This window comes from Aethalodelphis obliquidens, unplaced genomic scaffold (genome assembly GCF_003676395.1).
Source record: "Aethalodelphis obliquidens isolate GAN/ISIS:26980383/991018 unplaced genomic scaffold, ASM367639v1 scaffold17, whole genome shotgun sequence".
Lineage (NCBI taxonomy): Eukaryota > Metazoa > Chordata > Mammalia > Artiodactyla > Delphinidae > Aethalodelphis > Aethalodelphis obliquidens.
This window is the reverse complement of record NW_020837961.1, coordinates 10,159,175-10,179,076: the sequence shown is the minus strand read 5'-3', so window position 1 is coordinate 10,179,076 and position 19,902 is coordinate 10,159,175. Positions and strand designations below refer to the sequence as shown.

The 19,902-nt window shown below is 34.6% G+C and overlaps 1 protein-coding gene across 2 annotated transcripts in view; it reads right to left on the bottom strand.

Moving 5' to 3' along the window:
- Window positions 1-528: 528 nt before the first annotated feature.
- CCSER1 (coiled-coil serine rich protein 1) overlaps window positions 529-19,902 on the bottom strand; it is a 1,259,722-nt gene continuing 1,240,348 nt past the window's right edge. For both annotated transcript variants that reach the window (XM_027116919.1, XM_027116920.1), the window contains one exon: window positions 529-7,117. In XM_027116919.1, the coding sequence (XP_026972720.1) occupies window positions 6,632-7,117 (486 nt within the window). In that variant the 3' untranslated portion in view covers window positions 529-6,631. The remainder of the gene's footprint in view (window positions 7,118-19,902) is intronic.

Sequence of the window (19,902 nt, the reverse complement as noted above, 5' to 3'; positions counted from 1 at the left end):
ACTGGGTGTGTGTGTGTGTGTGTGAGAGAGAGAGAGAGAGAAATTAGAATAATTTCGTATTTTTTGTATTGTTACAAAACATAGAATAAAGTTTTATGAATTATAAAGTCAAAACAATCTAAGATATATTTTGAATTCTGCCCAGTTGTAAGAAATGAAGATAAAGAATATAGTTCAGAATAAGAGAGTCCACACATGGATTAAAATGAAATGATAGCATCATATTCCCCCAGTGGTCTCTGTGATATTGTACTTTATTACCGTATATCAGAAATGAAGAAAAAAGCATGGTGGCAAAGGATGTGGAAATAGAAGTCAACTAGCTGATGGAGTAAGTGGCTGATTTGCCTCTTCCCAATGAGCACGACTTCAAGAACCTAGAAATAAATCACACTGCTTTATGCTCAGTGTGAATACATGTGTAAACCAATCTATCACTAAGACAGGCTCAGAACAAATTAATGTCATAATAAAAGCAGTCAAGTAGCACACAACGTATTTGTTGTTTTAAAATTTATTTTGCAGAGGGATTATGCATATTTTTCTAATCGTCATGCTTAAGTGTATCAATCTTTTCTCAGAATACTAGTCAAATGGTGAAATTTCCATTAAATAAAATCACTGTTCTTTGGGAAATTAAAAGCCTTGAAAGAAATTATACTATGGCATTCAATATTACTAAAAATTGTAATTTCTAGAGTAATTTGCTATTTATTATCTTTCTCACTAAATCATTAGTTTTAGAGAATAGAAAATATTACAAATGTTAATAATCTCAGACCCAAATATATTAGAATATGTTGAATAGTTCTTTTTCCCTTAAAAATAGGATCTAGGTACGTTAATATTCCAGTTCCCTTGCATTCCTGAAAACAAGACTTTGGAAGAGACAATTCATGGTGGGATTATATCTTATTTAGACATTAGTTAGGTATATATGATTAACTACAAAATAAAATGTATTTAAAAATTTAGAGCAAATAAATTTCTATTTCCCATTTAATTTCAGTTCCTTCCAAATATTTAAGGAACTTTAAGTCAGTTGTAATTTTTGTCCCTAGATACAAATATCAATTTTGTAATTATCTTTTAAAAAATGTATATAAGGCAACACAAACACATCAAATTCAATGATGTTTATATCAATATCCTCAGAAAATGAAGGAAAGAATTAGTAAGATAATCTGATAACTAGGTTATTTTTCACTTATTGTATGTTTTCCTTATGCTAGACACTTCATTGGCTCTCTACTTTAAAAAATACAGCATGCAATTATTTCTATTTTTCCCAATTGCCTTCAAGGAAAGAAAATTAGGGTGTCAGATTTTCTAGAAGTAACCTTGAAATATATAGTAAGTGCTTTCCTCTCAGGATTCTATACTTATTGATCTAAACATCAATAATTGTTCTAAGAAAAGCTTTGGAATGAGTAGTTTTCTGGTTTGCTAAAATAGATCATTGTTCAGATTTTCTTTCCTAGCAATAGCAATAGAATTTTAAGAGGAGTATAGCAAATTGAGACAGCACATATTTGCTTGAATCACTCTGCCTCCTTGGGAGGAAGCCTAACTCTGGAGATAAGCATAGTATAAATGGAAAGATCAAGGGATATGAAATCCAGTTTAGTTAAACATACCTGCTGTGTGTCCCTGGCAAGTTACCTAACGTTTCTGATCTCATCTGTGAAGTGAGTAAAACAATAGCAAACTTACTAGGATGAAAATGAATGCTATGGACTGGACATTTGTGTTCCCCCCAAACATATGTTGAAGCCCTAACCCCAATGTGATGGAACATGGAAGTAGGGATTTTGGAAAGTAATTAGGTTTAGATGAGGGAGGGGCCCCATGATGGGATTAGCAACCTTATAAGACCACAGCTTGTTTATTCTCTGCCATGTGAGAAAACAGAATAACGAAGCTATCTAAACCAGGAACTGAATCAGCTGGCACCTTTATCTTAGACTTCCAGCTTATAGAGCTGTAGAAAATAACTGTCTATTGTTTAAGCCACCCACTCTATGGTATTTTGTAACAGCAACCTGAGCTTAACAAAGCAATGAGGTAATGTTTGGAAAGGATGTTAAGATGTAGAAAATTCTTTTTCTTGAATTTTATGTTCAAGAGGAAAAGTATGTTTGTTAAAGTGGTGAAGTTAATGGGGCTAGATTGAAAGTTCTCTAAAAGGAACCATGATATCCCACTTCTAGATTAGTTAGGTAGATGAAACCCACTTTGTATTAGTAAGAATTTTCATTGTCTTAATTTCTATGGGAAAAATTTCAGGTCTGAAATAGGGTGAACTGCCTTCATCCTTTTCCATAGATAACACACCTGGAAAATGAGATCTCTGACATATTTTTGGGCTACACTACTTGGTACTGAGCAGGTGGGTTCTGAGCAAGATCAAATTTATTGTCAATAAATAGTTGGTGGATATGTTTGTGATTCTATTGGTGAAAGAACTTGGCACAGATTGAGATTTGAAAAATAAAAATTTGGCAATGCTAATGTATATTGTTAGAGAAGAGGGCTTTGTTTAGTTGGTTGATAGTTGGCTGTTTGCTCTTATACTACAGTGCAATTCAACTTTTTGTAAGAACCCAACTAGTTTATATTTTCTCAATTCAACTTTTTGTAAGAACGTAACTAGTTGATATTTTCTATCATCCCTGCCATGTGTATAGATATAGCCTAGTGTTGGCATGACAAAATTAGCACATGGAAAAAGAACAAGAAAAAAAGAGTTTAAATTCCAGGAGGAGTAAATTACCAAAGAAATATTATGTGTGAGTGAATTATTTCTTGGGGTAAAAAAAGAAAATATATAAAAGGATTTGATAATAAAGCCTAAATAGAGTCAAGTTCCAAAATGCAATCAAAATCCTTAGAACAAATGAATCAGTACTATATTTAAATGGATACATCACCAGGGAAAAGCCTCCGGCTGTGGGGAATGTGATTCAGGGATAAGAATGGCAATCACAGACAGCATCTCTACAGGCATCCCCCTTTCTTTTTCCACGTTGATCTACAGGTGATTTAATGGAGTTGTCAGTGCTGTTTTGAAGCACTTCCTACTTCTACAGGTATTTGGAATATAAAGTTCTAAAAGTGGAAAAGTAGAACAAAATTTAGACTATAAGACCATAGCCAGTATTCCAAGTTACCCACTACAGTGGGTTACTTACTACTTCTTAATAATGAGAAAGGTGATAATGAATGTCACCATTCAATAAACTGCTTCTGCTATTCATCAGCAACTAAGTTACTAAGAAAGGTCTTGGGAGGACGAGTGGAATATGATCATTTATCTTGATCATTTACCTTATCTTTAAATACATGATAATAAAAAGAAAATATTAACTCTTTTTAGGGGAAGTGTTATCTCTGTTAAACACACACAAGGTAATAAAATAAAATGTGAAAATTTCTTTGAATTCAGTTAATTACTTTGAATTCAGTAACACTCAGAAAATTAATGACAATAGGCTAGGTTGAAATCTTGGGAAATACAGGGTGTAAAACACAGGTCATAAACCCAGATTGCTTAAGAAAATCTTGGTAAACATTTTAAGTAAGTGTGGGCATGTCTACAAATGTTTATTGTTGACTAGTGGCTGGCTATTTTATTTATATCTCAATCAATAAATAATAAAAACAACTTGAATGATATGTGGCCCTAGGTCCTTACCCTGAGCATATTGATATTGGTAGATTCACACCTTTAGCACTGCAGCTACAGTTTCATGGTGTCATTTGCACAAAGACTATGGTGCTCCAAAGAAGAAAAAAAGAGTTTGGAGAGAGAGTAATTTTGCTGTGACTCTGTTAGCATATAAAGTTATTTGAAAAAAAATCAATGACTTCATAGAAATACAGTTGCATGTTCCAATAATTACAAAAATGAGAACAGTTTATTTCAGGTGGAAACAGCTTTTCCTGAAGGAATATCTCTTCTTAAGTGTCCTTTAAAACACGTTCTAAATTCAGAAAAGAAGATTTGCAGCAGAAATTTTACAGAGTTACTTAGGCTTAGCTACACATACACATGCACAGAAGAAACAGGAAGGGAAAGAAAAGACAACTGCTTCCATCAGAAAAACAAGCACTTTTTCCCCCTGGTGTCATGTCTTTGGATATGTACCGCCTTGGAGAAATGTATAAATCATTTTTATACATGGAACTGTCTTAGAAAACTAGAGATTTTAGTACAAAGAAATCAATTTGCTGAAAGAATGCCCACATAAGTACTCTATATACACAAGAGGAACTTACAAAGAACCCCTGTTTTACAGTTACTGATGTATATTAGCATAGTGGGCTTACACCTTCTCCAGGCCTGAGTTACACTTAGTATTACAAATAATATTATAACAATGCTGAAAATACTGATACAAAACAGCTTTAAGATGATATTTCCAAAAAATACCCCTCCTTTTAAAATTGAACTGTTTAACCCAGGTTTTCTTTTTGAATGTTTCAGCTTTAAAAAAGATTTTTCAAGAAAATACTAGCATTTAAAACATCTCTTAAAATGTCTATTAAATGACAGATTTTCTTAAATAGATTATTTTTTACAAAGTATAATTCAAAAGTCTATCTTCCAGGAAAGCAAAACTATAAGCTCCAAAAGTCCAAATCAAAAACATTATTTGTGATACATAGTTCTTCCATATCCTGGGAAAAAATCCTTGATTATTTGACCGTTCTGATTTATTTACAGACTTCAAATACTCTAGTAACACACACCAACTTTTAGGACAAATGAAGCTGAATACCACAATTAATAATCATAATTTTTCTATCATTTCTTAAATACCATCCAGCCCAAAATGTCTGTCTGCATGAATATTATAACTTCTAAAGTATAGTGGGAATTTTAGATAGCAGTCTCATTAAGCGAAGCAAATTGCAGTGTGCATTATTCTCTTTTGGCAGAATTACAAACACACACAAAAAAGAAAACATTTGGCAAACATTTGTCTTGATGCACATGTGTTTTCCTTTGGAAAACCAAAATTACAAATCCAGCATATCCACTAAACTCTTTACTCTTATCAATTCTAATCGAAGTTTGAAAAGTGGTTAAAGTTTAATAGTTAAAGCTAGTGGGGGGATATCTAATGTCTTTTTCCCAAAGCATAGAGCTCAAATGCACTTTTGCTTTAGGAGATGCATTTCACACATAGCTTTAATTTAAGCGAGTTAGTCAGATCATGCTAAAACTGCTATCTCAGTTTCCCTTTATTCATTTCATGGATTCTGTCAGCACAAGGGAAACAGATCATGCAGTAGGTATGACAATTTCAATTTGCATGGACTGTGCCTAATATGGATTCAGTTATTAGCTTTTATCTTCGTATAAGAAAGCTGCAGCCCTGATTCCTACTGGTCATTTTAAAATTATTTATTTCTATAGCTGCATACAGCTCTATGATTAATTAAACATAAAGGAATTATTTATCTCACGTGCACTTATGTATAAGACATATTAGGCCTTGTTTGTTAAAGAGAAATATTTGCCATCAAACGAGTGAAGTATTCCTATTAGACATTTATTTCTAAGATCAAACTGCCGAAGTTTACATATATTTTACTTTTTCCTCTAAATCTAGATGACTGAATAGTCAAAATAGTGTAAACTGGGCTACCAAGAAACTGACTTTCTCTTCCTCAATTCATAATGTAGAGTAATTGATGTGGGTTAATAATGTATATAAAGCAAAATTGGACATACATTAAAAAAAGAAGTGAAAAATTAAAAAATATAAGGAAAGTGAAGTAAAATAATTTTCTTAGAATGTTCTATTCCTCAAATTTTTAAAAAATATGGTGATATAACCATGACAGTGACTCAAAGAGTGTAGCATGTCATGTTTTACGCATCATTTGACAAAATTCAGGCAACATTACCACCTCACTGTGTTATGTCATAGTACTTCGACATCAGTAGCAAAAACTAAAAGCAAGTTGTTTCGAAGATCAGAGCTGTCATTCTCTATTTGGCTAGCAATTACTCAGTCTGAAATCCTTTGTGAACTAGTGTGAACTAAACACTTAGAGGATAAAAGAAATACCACTTTCCCCCTTAATCGTATGGCAAGATAAGCTTGATTGTATGTAACAGAGAGACAAACGCATCTCTAGGTTATATGCAAGCAAGCTTCATTCTTCAAATAAATACACCACCAAATACAAGACTTTAAAATCCCTCTTTTCTCTCTCTATTAACTATGTAATTTAAAATTCCTTACAATCGCTTTATCTATTCTGCACATCTATTTTCACAGTAACACCATTAAGTGAACAGAGTGCTATTTGATATTATCTTCTGAAACTTCAATGCATATCAGTGACTGATAAAAATAAAAGATAAATAAATTATGGCCTGTATATAAACCAGCAAGATGGTCTCATTTATTATACATATATATAATAAAGTCTCCAAAGCTATTAAACCTAATTCAATTAACATGCTTGAACCCTCATTCTAAAAAAAAAAGTAAAGTTCTTTGTTTATAACTAAAAATAAAAAGTAATAAAAAATACATGAAAATTTAAACATGAGCTATGCACGAGAAACACTAACCGTCTTATCCTACCCAGAGACAGGAATGGGGTGATTTAATTACCCATCCTGCTGGCCTAGAGCCTGCAGCTCAGTTGTGTGTAAATTGTGATGGAGGAAAACATTCTTTCTACTGTACATGTGTAAAGAGATTGGCCCTCTTGGCGGTTGTCCAAACCTGCCTGTAAAGGTTGAATGCTGTCGGGCCACAGCAGCTTGGTCCTTTGGTTTCTCTGAGAACGTGGAGAGCCCTTCGGTCTTAGCTATTGGTTTCAGAGAGTTCTGCCCTACAGTGGCCCGTAAATTCTGGGTGACCTCTGACGTGAGGGTTTCGTAAGTTCCTCTGGAGTGTTTGATAACTTCCACTAGTTCCTTGTCCTTCAAAAAATTGCTTAAACATAGACTGGAGAGCTGACAGGTCTTGCTTTTGTAGGGGCTTGTCTGGTCCGCTGCTGAGTATCTAAAACGGTCCTCGGTGGGAGTATGCATTGCTTTTCTGTCCCTTGTGCTGAGACTTTGGTTCACAATTCGATTTCGATATGTAGCCTGAGGTAAAGATATGGAAAAGAAAAGATGTCTTTAAAAAATACGTTCATAGCACACACACCAGGGTGTTGCTTTCGCATTTGTGTCCAAAATCATAAGTTTTCAACAAGGCTTAAAAAATACCAATAGAATTATTTTCTCTTTTCCATGAGATTATATTTACCAGTGCAATTCTACTGTAAAGAGTAGTTAAATGAATAACTTACTCTAAAAGGCATTTATTAAAATACTTTTTTAAAGAGCAGTTTTAAGTTGGCAACAAAATTGAGAGGAAGGTACAGAAATTTCTCATAGACCTGCCTCCACACATTCATAACCTCCCTCATTATCAACATTACTCAACAGAATGGTGTTACTTTTTACCCAGGATGAACCTATGCTGACACATCATAATTACCCAAAGTCCACAGCTTACCTCAGGGTTCACTCTTGGAGTTCTACATTCTATGGGTTTGGACACACTTAATAATGACATTTATCCATTATTATATTGTCATACAGAGTATTTTCCCTACCCTAAAAATCCCCTGTGCTCGGCCTACTCATCTCTCCCCTCCTGTCCCCACCACTGGCAACTACTATCTCCATAGTTTTGCCTTTTCAGAGTGTCACAGAGTTGGACTCATACAGTACGTAGTATTTTCAGGTTGGCCTCTTTCACTTAGTAATATGCATTTCAGGTTTCTTGATGTCTTTTCATGGCTTGATAGCTCATTTCTTTTCAGAGTTGAATTAAAAGGCATTTTTGAAATGTGTTTATCTAATTTCCTAAGTTTGAATTCTATAATTTTCTCTGAGAATACATGTTATTTTAATAAGTAATGAACATCTATGTATGAATCCATACATTTTTGTTGGATTTAATATGCTATATTTACTTGAGTTTACGCTCAGAGAGTTTTAGAATGATCAATATCATGATTTGTATCAGCCAAGTGGTAACCTAGAAATTTAAGGAAGTAAAAAAGTCACTCCAATGACCTACAGAGAACAGGGCACTTAAAAGAAATTTCAGCATTTAGACTTTTGGATGCACTTTATTAATCAAAATCAGGTCCATGAGTGTAGGCCCATCTGCCTTCTCACAAGAAGTTTATACTCTAATTACAGGAGCAAGACATAGCTTATTGAATCATGTTGTGGAGGAAGCAAAGATTACAAACTGGCACCAGAATTCCTCTTGAAGAGTGCACTGTCTTGGTTTAGAAAAATACATTGAGATAGAAACTAACTAGTTGGCTTATTGCTCTGGTGGCAAAAAATGAAGGATTTATTGTTGTTACAAAGAAGGAGGAAAAAAGGGAAGAGGTAAGAGAGAGGAGAATAGAGCACATGGCAGTAGGCTAGTACAAAATGTGCTGAAGGGCCAATGAAAATTTCTGTGTACCTGACATCTAAATGGCATAGTTTTTAAATACCCAACTTTTCATTGTTTGTTCCCTAGAAAACCATTTCTCCAAACCTGGTCTCTACTTTGAGCCCTAATTTACTTACCCGGCATCATCACTTTGACTAATTAACATTCCTAATCTGACATAAAACAAAACCAAAAAAATAAACTTGATTTTGAGTCTGCAACCTATTCTTCCCCAAATACCCTCCTTCTCTCTAATGGTACCACTATCAGGCCAACATCTATAAATCACCTTTGCTTTCTCTTTTTCCTCACATACCTTTAAATCAAGTCCTTGCTGATGTACTGCAAATAGGCAACCTTAAGTCGTCTACTTCTCCTATCTCCAATCTAAACCTCCTGACCCAATTCTCTGGTACATATTAAGCATTTGATAAATATTTGATGAAAAATAGCTTATCTGCTTGAGATAATATATTTATTGAGTGTGTATTATATGCCAAGCATTTTTCTAATGCCCTTATTTATCCCTCACAAGAGTCTCTTGAGGTAGCTTCTATCAGTCCCATTACACAGGCTAGAAAACAACACAGTGAGTTTGTACTCTACAGATAGTGTAAGATAGACAGTCTGCTTGATTAACCACTGATTCATTCTGCCTCCCAGTATTCCCAAGGGAATATTTCTAAAACGTATCACATTTTTCTAAAATAAAGTACATGCAGAACCATACTGTAACTTAAATTGAGGCTTCAAGATTATCATTACTGAGATGAATATCCCCAATTTTCTGTAAAACTAAGTTCTATTAGGGGATATCTCTAGGGTGTCTTTATACTCAGTGACTTCAGATTGAGATATTTTGCTAACCATGTGTTTTCTTTCTTTAAATTGTCTTAATGTCTGTAGTAAGCTGCCATTCTAGTTTTTAATTTGTGCTTACATATATCAGACCCCCTCCATTACTTCTAATTTGCCATTTTAACTCTTCCCTTGATTTGCAGTAGAGATAGTAAGGCTGGTTACCTGTTTGTATGAAAGAAGCATTGTATGACTTACAGAAGGTGTTTCAGGGACTTTCTTGGGAGTAAAAGAAATAGGCTAAGTATTTGGACCTACTTAGAAATGTGAGATTTTCTTTTCTTTTCATCTTTGTGACTTGACTTCTATAAGATGCTTACTTAACTGTTAAATCAGTTATTGAAAGATCCTCAAACACTGTGCCTAATATCACATCCAAATGTCAGAAACATGGGTATAAAATACTCTGAGAAAAAAATTCGTTTCAGAACAGAAGAGCCATTGGTAAATTCATCTTGATAATAAACCTTTCTATTCTATTTATATACATGCTGCCTAGGAAAGCTGAGGAGATGAGTGGAAACTTCATTTCCATTACTTTAACATTAGATTTGGGGAAATGTTCATCATTTTCTTTATGCGATCATTTTAACCCTCCTGGGATATATTACATTAAATTGAATATAGTTTTAATAAGACATATTGAAAGGGATCAAATGACTCAATCCCACAGGCAGACTCAGTGTTCTCTGGTATAACATCTGATCCTACAAGGTACATATGCATCTACTATAAAAGGAAACAAAATGAAATGATCTATTTTTTTAAATGCATATTTAAATCACCCATTCCTGTTTGTTCAGCATAGTTTGCTTTTAACATCTTAGACTTTTCCTTTTTTTTTTTTAGTTCTTTGTGATGTTCATCATTAAGTCTAGGGCTCACAGTGTACATGGGTGACTGCATAGCACATGGGGCTAATGGCATGGATTTGGGGTCAGACAAATAAAGGTTCCTTTGCTGATTTGATAAATATTTATTGACCTCTACTGACAGCAAGGTGCTATATTATGTGATAGGAAATAGTATTGTTCATAAGAGAACCAGCTCTTGCATTTAGGCAGCTTGAGGTCTAATGAGAGAATCACCCAGAATCAGACAATTTCTAGCTAAGTGACCATGGCAAGTTAATTACTCTTCCCAAATCTCCAATTTCCTCATCTGGGAAACGAAGATTTACATTCATACCTGTATCTACATACAGGATTATATTTAAGACTTAATGAACTGCTGTGTATAAAATGCCTAATATTATACCTGAAGAATAGTTATCTTGATGACAGCAACAATAAGTATAGTAACAAAATAAAGTGAATACACCTAGAAGTTTCTCTGAGTGATGCTTGCTTCATCCTTTAGAAGTAAAACCACTTTGAATACTTCTATCTCAACTTAAAAAAGCACAGTAATTTACTCCAGAATACTTGAGTAATTTTACATTTATTTTTATGGTTTGGTTCCCTAGAACAGATTCTGAGACAAATATTTGAGACAATAAACAAAAGTTTACTAGAGTGTATTCTCAAGTCAACACCCATGGAGTAATGAAGAAAGCAGTGTCTGTCAGAGGGAGAAGTTAAACTCTATGCAATTAAACTATCTATCTCAGATAATCACACAGGGAAATCGGAAGCTGGGATGACTCCTCAGAATTGTCCCCAAGTTAGGCAAGTGGTTGGGAGCCTTATACTCTTATATCAACAAGTTATTGGACATTGGCAATATCTGGGAAGGGGGTGTAACCATGAATGAACAGGTTTTTTTTTTTTTTTTTTTTTTTGTAAAGGAACTTACTTGAATGCTATTAGCTGCCAACTTTTTTACCAACTGGGAAAATGAAGGCTTTAGTTGTGAAAATGTGTGTGTGAGTGTATGTGTGTGTGATTGGGGTGGGGGAGGAGAGAACTGGGGAGCACACCACAGCATCCACTACACTCATTATCCTACTTATGTACCTAATATATTAGGGGATAATTTGGCATAATGGAAAGAACACTGAACCTTGGGCCAAAGACTCTAATCTTGTCTGTGCTGCTATCAAACTGTGTGAACTTTGATGAAGAAATTAATTTCTCTGGGCTTCATTTACGAGCCTATTGAAAGAGATGAGAAAAATAGAAGATAAAAATTAGATCTTGAAGAAACTCTAACATTTATTCAATTATCTTCCAGTTCTAAAAGTCTACATTTAAATATGTACTTAATTCTATATAGACAAATATAGGAAAGATCCCTTTGATTCAAAATGTAAAAATATATTTTTGCATATATATATATATATACACACACACACAAAATTTGTATTTGGTTGCAGTAGTCCAGAGGGAAATAAGTTTTTCATCATGCTGCTAATTGATGTTAATTCCTTCTGAAGCTCTTGACATCACTTCCCCAGAGGGAACTTTCAGTGCATATACCTAGCCACATTTTTCTTAAAGCTGGAATTAAATTTCCACAAACTAATATAATTGTTAGTTTTTAGACAATTTAGTTGTCAAACAGTTATTTTTTTTATTTTTTATAAATTAATTAATTTATTTATTTTTGGCTGTGTTGGGTCTCCATTTCTGTGCGAGGGCTTTCTCTAGTTGCGGCAAGCGGGAGCCACTCTTCACTGCGGTGTGTGTGCCTTTCACTGTCGCGGCCTCTCGTTGCGGGGCACAGGCTCCAGATGCGCAGGCTCAGTAGTTGTGGCTCACAGGCCTAGTTGCTCCACGGCATCTGGGATCTTCCCAGACCAGGGTTCAAACCCGTGTCCCCTGCATTGGCAGGCAGATTCTCAACCACTGTGCCACCAGGGAAGCCCCTCAAACAGTTATTTTATTACCTATCCTTTGGGTTCCTAGTAGAAGATGAATGGATGGCAAATTTAGTGATTAATCTGTCAAAACTGAAGATTATAATAAAATCAGTTCTTTACTTCCCTATAATTATTTTTCCTCTCATTTCTTCACTGGAGTATATAATCTGCATTTCATTGAATTCAGGATGAACGATTTTAAAACACATTATTATTTTACATACCACTATGAAGGAAAAAACAAACAAAACTTATGATGCTAATTAAAAACAGGGCTTCCCTGGTGGCGCAGTCGTTGGGAATCTGCCTGCTAATACAGGGGACACGGGTTCGAGCCCTGGTCTGGGAGGATCCCACATGCCGCGGAGCAACTAGGCCCGTTAGCCACAACTGCTGAGCCTGCGCGTGTGGAGCCTGTGCTCCGCAATAAGAGAGGCCGCGATAGTGAGAGGCCCGCGCACCGCGATGAAGAGTGGCCCTCGCTCGCCACAACTAGAGAAAGCCCTTGCACAGAAACGAAGACCCAACGTAGCAAAAATAAATTAATTAATAAACTCCTACCCCCAACATCTTCTAAAACAAACAAACAAAAACAAATAAAAACCACATTCTTTCCTTACCAGTGGTGTGACCCATTCATCAGTCACACCAGCCTCTCATTCAAATTTCTTCTGTCTTCACTTCCCTTTCTTAGGTTTGATAGTATTTTTGCATTTGTCTCAATGATACAGCTTCATGTACGTGTGGGTATATTCCTTCTTTTGATTTCATAAAGCATTTGGTTTTTAATTTAGAAGAGAGTATGGAATTGAAGGCAATGCAAGTACAAATTTTTTTCATTAATATCAAAGTTATACTCTTTCTTTCTTTCCTTGGCTTTCCATATACAAAATAACATTTGCTATAATACCAAATCATAGTAAAAGCTTTTTGAAAATATTCTTATTGGTAACTCACCACATGTAGTGCTAATACTGCATATAACTCAATCGAAGAAAGGACAATATGAAACTATGATAAAATCCACACAGAGCAATGTAAAAACACTGCAACTGCAACACAGTTGAAAACATTGATTGTAAGATTTATCCTGATTTTAGGGGTTTTATTACATTTAAAAATTGTCTTATAGCTGATGCAAAGAATATATACAGTAATCAGGCCAATGTGCATAGCCCAATTTTCATTAAGGCAGGGTGACATGATAGAATTAATGAGGAGGGGAGCAATGTTTCAGTCACTGCTTAATGAATTTCGTAATGTTTTTCTGAACTTTATTTCGTGTGTGTGAACTATACTGGTAATTGCCAAAAATGTTATCAGGCAACAACTTCCTAGTTTCTTATATAGATTAGAAGTTAGCACATGATTGGTTATTTTATTTGATTTTAAGATATATTTTTTTGCAAATGTTCTCCACTTAACCAAAAACAGTATTGTTTTACAACTAGAATTGTTCCTAAAGGAAAAGAAATACTTAAGCAATTTCCAATAGCTAGTAGAACAAAAATGGTATTACATTAGAAAAATGGCTAATATTAAATAGTATTTTAACAAATTATAAAGATTACTGAAAATAACATTATAATTTGAATTTAAATAAGAGATGTATATGAAATTATGTTAAGGTGAGCCAGAATTATCAGGAGAAGCTAAGTAGTAACTCTTGGGTAATTCATACTGAGAAGAAACATGCCTCCTGAGTAAGGTTTATGGTTTCTTACTAACGAGACTCTAGATCAAGTAAGTAGAATATAAAATGCAGAATACTGTATGTTTTATGTTCAAGAATAGATACTTTGACCCATACTTACTTCCACACCCAAGCCAACTAAAATAGAAGTTTCATAAGGGCAGGGACATTGCCTGTCTTGTTTAACGCTGAAGCCACTCCTCCCAATAGTACCTGGCATTTACTAGTAGCTCCTTAATATTTATATAGTCCAGAGAAGAATCTACTACCATGTTTTTCACCCTTACTGATATAGCTTATCTAATATGAAATGTTCTTTCTCTAGACATTTTTATCTCATTGATGAGTTGATTACTTTGATCTATATGGACTGATATACTACCTGGATCTTTTTTTTTTCACACACACACACGCACACACACACACTGTATTTTATTTTTACAAGAGATAAATAGACTGACACCAAGCATTGTAAATGCATGACCACAACAAAAGCAACAATGATTGCAATTACCAAACACGAAACACACTCATACTATGTTATAATACTGACATTCAGTCCAGTAATCCTCCACTGTAACAGCTCCTTTACTTTGCAGTGAAAATTGATTTGTACATTTTTTGCCTCTGAGTACTTGTGGGATTTTTTTTGTTTTTCAAACAGAAAGTCACAAAAATTATAATCATCCTCATCAGTTCACTCAGTCCCATGTAATTAATTTTTTTTCATCTTGATCTTTTGTTAGCACTTTTATGAATTCATCAGTTTTCCATTAGAGTTCTGAAAATGCTTATTCATTCAGTTCAGCAGTATAGTCAGTTACCAGAAACCTGTACTTCTCAGAGTCTTTTCCATGAATTCCTTGAAGATGAAACCCTTTTATAGGAACATATTTGCAAAAGCATCAGAGTACACCGAGGACTGTCTGTAAATGACAAAAGACTTAAAAATGACCACAGTTAAAGATTTGATGAAAGTTCATAATAATGTAATTGACAAGGAAATTTAGTTATTTCTGAGATATACATTTAAAGTAATAACTAAAATTATGACTTATAACATTATACCAGAACATATAAGATTTTTAGAAATTTCATGTAATGTCGGAAACATTTATATTAACATATTTCCATACAAATAACCCAAAGGAAGTTTTTTTGTTTGTTTGATGACTAATAAGAACACCGCAGTATAAAAAAACAATTTTATACATATCAGTGTATACATGTCAATCCCAATTGCCCAATTCAGCACACCATCATCCCCACCCCACCGCAGTTTTCCCACTTTGGTGTCCATATATTTGTTCCCTACATCTGTCTCAACTTCTGCCCTGCAAACTGGTTCATCTGTACCATTTTTCTAGGTTCCACATACATGCGTTAATATATGATATTTGTTATTCTCTTTCTGACTTACTTCACTCTGTATGACAGACTCTAGGTCCATCCACCTCACTACAAATAACTCAATTTTGTTTCTTTTTATGGCTGAGTAATATTCCATTGTATATATGTGCCACATCTTCTTTATCCATTCATCCAATGATGGACACTTAGGTTGCTTCCATCTCCTGGCTATTGTAAATAGTGCTACAATGAACATTGGGGTGCATATGTCTTTTTGAATTATGGTTTTCTCTGGGTATATGCCCAGTAGTTGGATTGCTGGATCATATGCTAATTCTGTTTTTAGTTTTTTAAGGAATCTCCATACTGTTGTCCATAGTGGCTGTATCAATTTACATTTCCACCAACAGTGCAAAAGGGTTCATTTTCTCCACATCCTCTCAAGCAATTGTTTGTAGATTTTCTGATGATGCCCATTCTAACTGGTGTGAGGTGATACCTCATTGTAGTTTTGATTTGCATTTCTCTAATAATTAGTGATGTTGAGCAGCTTTTCATGTGCTTCTTGGCCATCTGTATGTCTTCTTTGGAGAAATGTCTATTTAGGTCTTCTGCCCATTTTTGGATTGGGTTGTTTGTTTCTTTAACATTGAGCTGCATGATCTGTTTATATATTTGGAGATTAATCCTTGTCCACTGATTCGTTTGCAAATATTTTCTCCCATTCTGAGAGCTGTCTTTTCGTCTTGTTCATGGTTTCCTTTGCTGTTCAAAAGCTTTGATGTTTCATTAGGTCTCATTTGTTTATTTTTGTTTTTATTTCCATTACTCTAGGAGGTGGATCAAAAAAGATCTTGCTGTGATTTATGTCAAAGAGTGTTATTCCTATGTTTTCCTCTAAGAGTTTTATAGTGTCCGATCTTACATTTAGGTCTCAAATCCATTTTAAGTTTATTTTTGTGTATGGTGTTAGGGAGTGTTCTAATTTATTCTTTTACATGTAGCTGTCCAGCTTTCCCAGCACCACTAATTGAAGAGACTGTCTTTTCTATGTATATATTTGCCTCCTTTGTCATAGATTAGTTGACCATAGGTGTGTGGGTTTATCTCTGGGCTTTCTATCTTGTTCCATTGATCTATGTTTGTGTTTTTGTGCCAGTATCATATTGTCTTGATGACTACAGCTTTGTAGTATAGTATGAAGTCAGGGAGTCTGATTCCTCAAGTCCGTGTTTTTCCCTCAAGACTGCTTTGGCTAGTCGGAGTCTTTTGTGTCTACATACAAATTTTAAGAAGATTTGTTCTAGTTCCATAAAATATGCCATTGGTAATTTGATAGGGATTGCATTGAATCTGTAGATTGCTTTGGGTAGTATAGTCACTTTCACAATATTGATTCTTCCAATCCAAGAACATGGTATATCTCTCCATCTGTTGGTATGATCTTTAATTTCTTTCATCAGTGTCTTATAGTTTTCTGCATACAGGTCTTTTGTCTCCCTAGGTAGGTTTATTCCAAGGTATTTTATTCTTTTTGTTGTAGTGGTAAACTAGAATTGTTCCTAAAGGAAAAGAAATACTTGAAGCAATTTCCAATTGTCCAGGGAGTGTTTCCATAATTACTCTTTCAGATTTTTCATCATTAGTATATAGGAATGCCAGAGATTTCTGTGCATTAATTTTGTATCCTGCAACTTTACCCAATTCATTGATTAGCTCTAGTAGTTTTCTGGTGGCATTTTTAGGATTCTCTATGTATAGTATCATGTCATCTGCAAACAGTGACAACTTTACTTCTTTTCCAATTTGTATTCCTTTTATTTCTTTTTCTTCTCTGATTACCATGGCTAGGACTTCCAAAACTACGTTGAATAATAGTGGTGAGAGTGGACATCCTTGTCTCGTTCCTGATCTTAGAGGAAATGCTTTCACTTTTTCACCATTGAGAATGATGTTTGCTGTGGGTTTGTCATATATGGCCTTTATTATGTTGATGTAGCTTCCCTCTATGCCCACTTTCTGGAGAGTTTTTATCATAAATGGGTGTTGAATTTCGTCAAAAGCTTTTTCTGCATCTATTGATATGATCATATGGTTTTTCTTCTTCAGTTTGTTAATGTGGTGTATCACATTGATTGATCTGCGTATATTGAAGAATCCTTGCATCCCTGAGATAAATCCCACTTGAACATGGTGTATGATCCTTTTAATGTGTTGTTGGATTCTGTTTGCTAGTATTTTGTTGAGGATTTTTGCATCTATATTCATCAGTGATATTGGCCTGTATTTTTTTTTTTTTTTTGTAGTATCTTTGTCTCGTTTTGGTATCAGGGTGATGATGGGTTCATAGAATGAGTTTGGGAGTGCTCCTTCCTCTGCAATTTTTTGGAAGAGTTTGAGAAGGATGGGTGTTAGCTCTTCTCTAAATGTTTGATATAATTCACTTGTGAAGCCATCTGGTCCTGGACTTTTGTTTGTGGGAAGATTTTTAATCACAGTTTCAGTTTCATTACTTGTGATTGGTCTGTTCATATTTTCTGTTTCTTCTGGTTCAGTCTTGGAAGGTTATACCTTTCTAAGAATTTGTCCATTTCTTCCAGGTTGTCTATTTTATTTGCATAGAGTTGCTTGTAGTAGTCTCTTAGGATGCTCTGTATTTTTTTGGTGTCTGTTGTAACTTCTTTTTCATTTCTAATGTTATTGATTTGAGTCCTCTCCCTCTTTTTCTTGATGAGTCTGGCTAATGGTTTATCAATTTTGTTTATCTTCTCAAAGAACCAGCCTTTAGATTTGTTCATCTTTGCTATAGTTTTCTTTCTGTTTCATTTATTTCTGCTCTGGTCTTTTATGATTTATTTCCTTCTATTAACTTTGGGTTTTGTTTGTTCTTCTTTCTCTAGTTCCTTTAGGTGTAAGGCTAGATTGTTTTCTTGAGATTTTTCTTGTTTCTTGAGGTAGGATTGTATAGCTATAAACTTCCCTCTTAGAACTGCTTTTGCTGCATCCTATAGGTTTTGGATCATCGTGTTTTCATCGTCATATGTCTCCAGGTATTTTTTGATTTCCTCTTTGATTTCTTCAGTGATCTCTTGGTTATTTAGTAACATACTGTTTAGCCTCCATGTATTTGTGTTTTTTTATGCTTTTTTCCCTGTAATTCAATTCTAGTCTCATAGTGTTGTGGTAAGAAAAGATGCTTGATATGATTTCAGTTTTCTTAAATTTGCTAAGGCTTGATTTGTGACCCAAGATGTGATCTATCCTGGAGAATGTTCTGTGCGCACTTGAGAAGAAACTGTAATCTGTTTTTGGATGGAATGTCCTATGAATATCAATTAAATCTATCTGGTCTATTGTGTCATTTAAAGCTTGTGTTTCCTTATTAATTTTCTGTCTGGATGATCTGTCCATTGGTGTAAGTGAGGTGTTAAAAGTCCCCCACTATTACTGCGTTACTGTCAATTACCTCTTTTATAGCTGTTAGCAGTTGCCTTATGTATTGAGGTGCTCCTATGTTGGGTGTATATATAATTGTTATATCTTCTTCTTGGATTGATCCCTTGATCATTATGTAGTGTCCTTCATTGTCTCTTGTAACATTCCTTATTTTCAAGTCTATTTTGTCTGATATGAGTATTGCTACTCCAGCTTTCTTTTGATTTCTATTTGCATGGAATATCTTTTTCCATCCCCTCACTTTCAGTCTGTATGTGTCCCTAGGTCTGAAGTGGGTCTCTTGTAGACAGCATATATATGGGTCTTGTTTTTGTATCCATTCAGCAAGCCTGTGTTTTTTGGTTGGAGCATTTAATCCATTCACGTTTAAGGTAATTATTGATATGTATGTTCCTATGACCATTTTCTTAATTGTTTTGGGTTTGTTTTTGTAGGTCCTTTTCTTGTCTTGTGTTTCCCATGTAGAGAAGTTCCTTTAGCATTTGTTGTAGAGCTGGTTTGGTGGTGCTGAATTCTCTTAGCTTTTCCTTGTCTGTAAAGCTTTTGATTTATCTGTGAAATCTGAATGAGATCCTTGCCGGGTACATTAATCTTGGTTGTACGTTCTTCCCTTTCATCACTTTAAGTATATCTTGCCACTCCCTTCTGGGTTGTAGAGTTTCTGCTGAGAAATCAGTTGTTAACCTTATGGGAGTTCCCTTGTATATTATTTTTTGTTTTTCCCTTGCTGCTTTCAATAATTTTTGTCTTTAATTTTTGCAAATTTGATTACTATGTGTCTTGGCATGTTTCTCCTTGAGTTTATCATGTATGGGACTGTCTGTGCTTCCTGGACTTGGGTGGCTATTTCCTTTCCCATGTTAGGGAAGTTTTTGACTATCATGTCTTCAAATATTTTCTCGGGTCCTTTCTCTCCCTCTCTTCTCCTTCTGGGACCCCTATAATGCAAATGTTGTTGTGTTTAATGTTGTCCCAGAGGTCTCTTAGGCTGTCTTCATTTCTTTTCATTCTTTTTATTCTGTTCTGCAGCAGTGAATTCCACCATTCTGTCTTCCAAGTCACTTATCGGTTCTTCTGCCTCAGTTATTCTGCTATGGATTCCTTCTAGTGTAGTTTCCATTTCAGTTATTGTATTGTTCATCTCTGTTTGGTTGTTCTTTAATTCTTCTAGGTGTTTGTTAAACATTTCTTGCATCTTCTCGATCTTTGCCTCCATTCTTTTTCCGAGGTCCTGGATCATCTTCACTATCATTATTCTGAGTTCTTTTTCT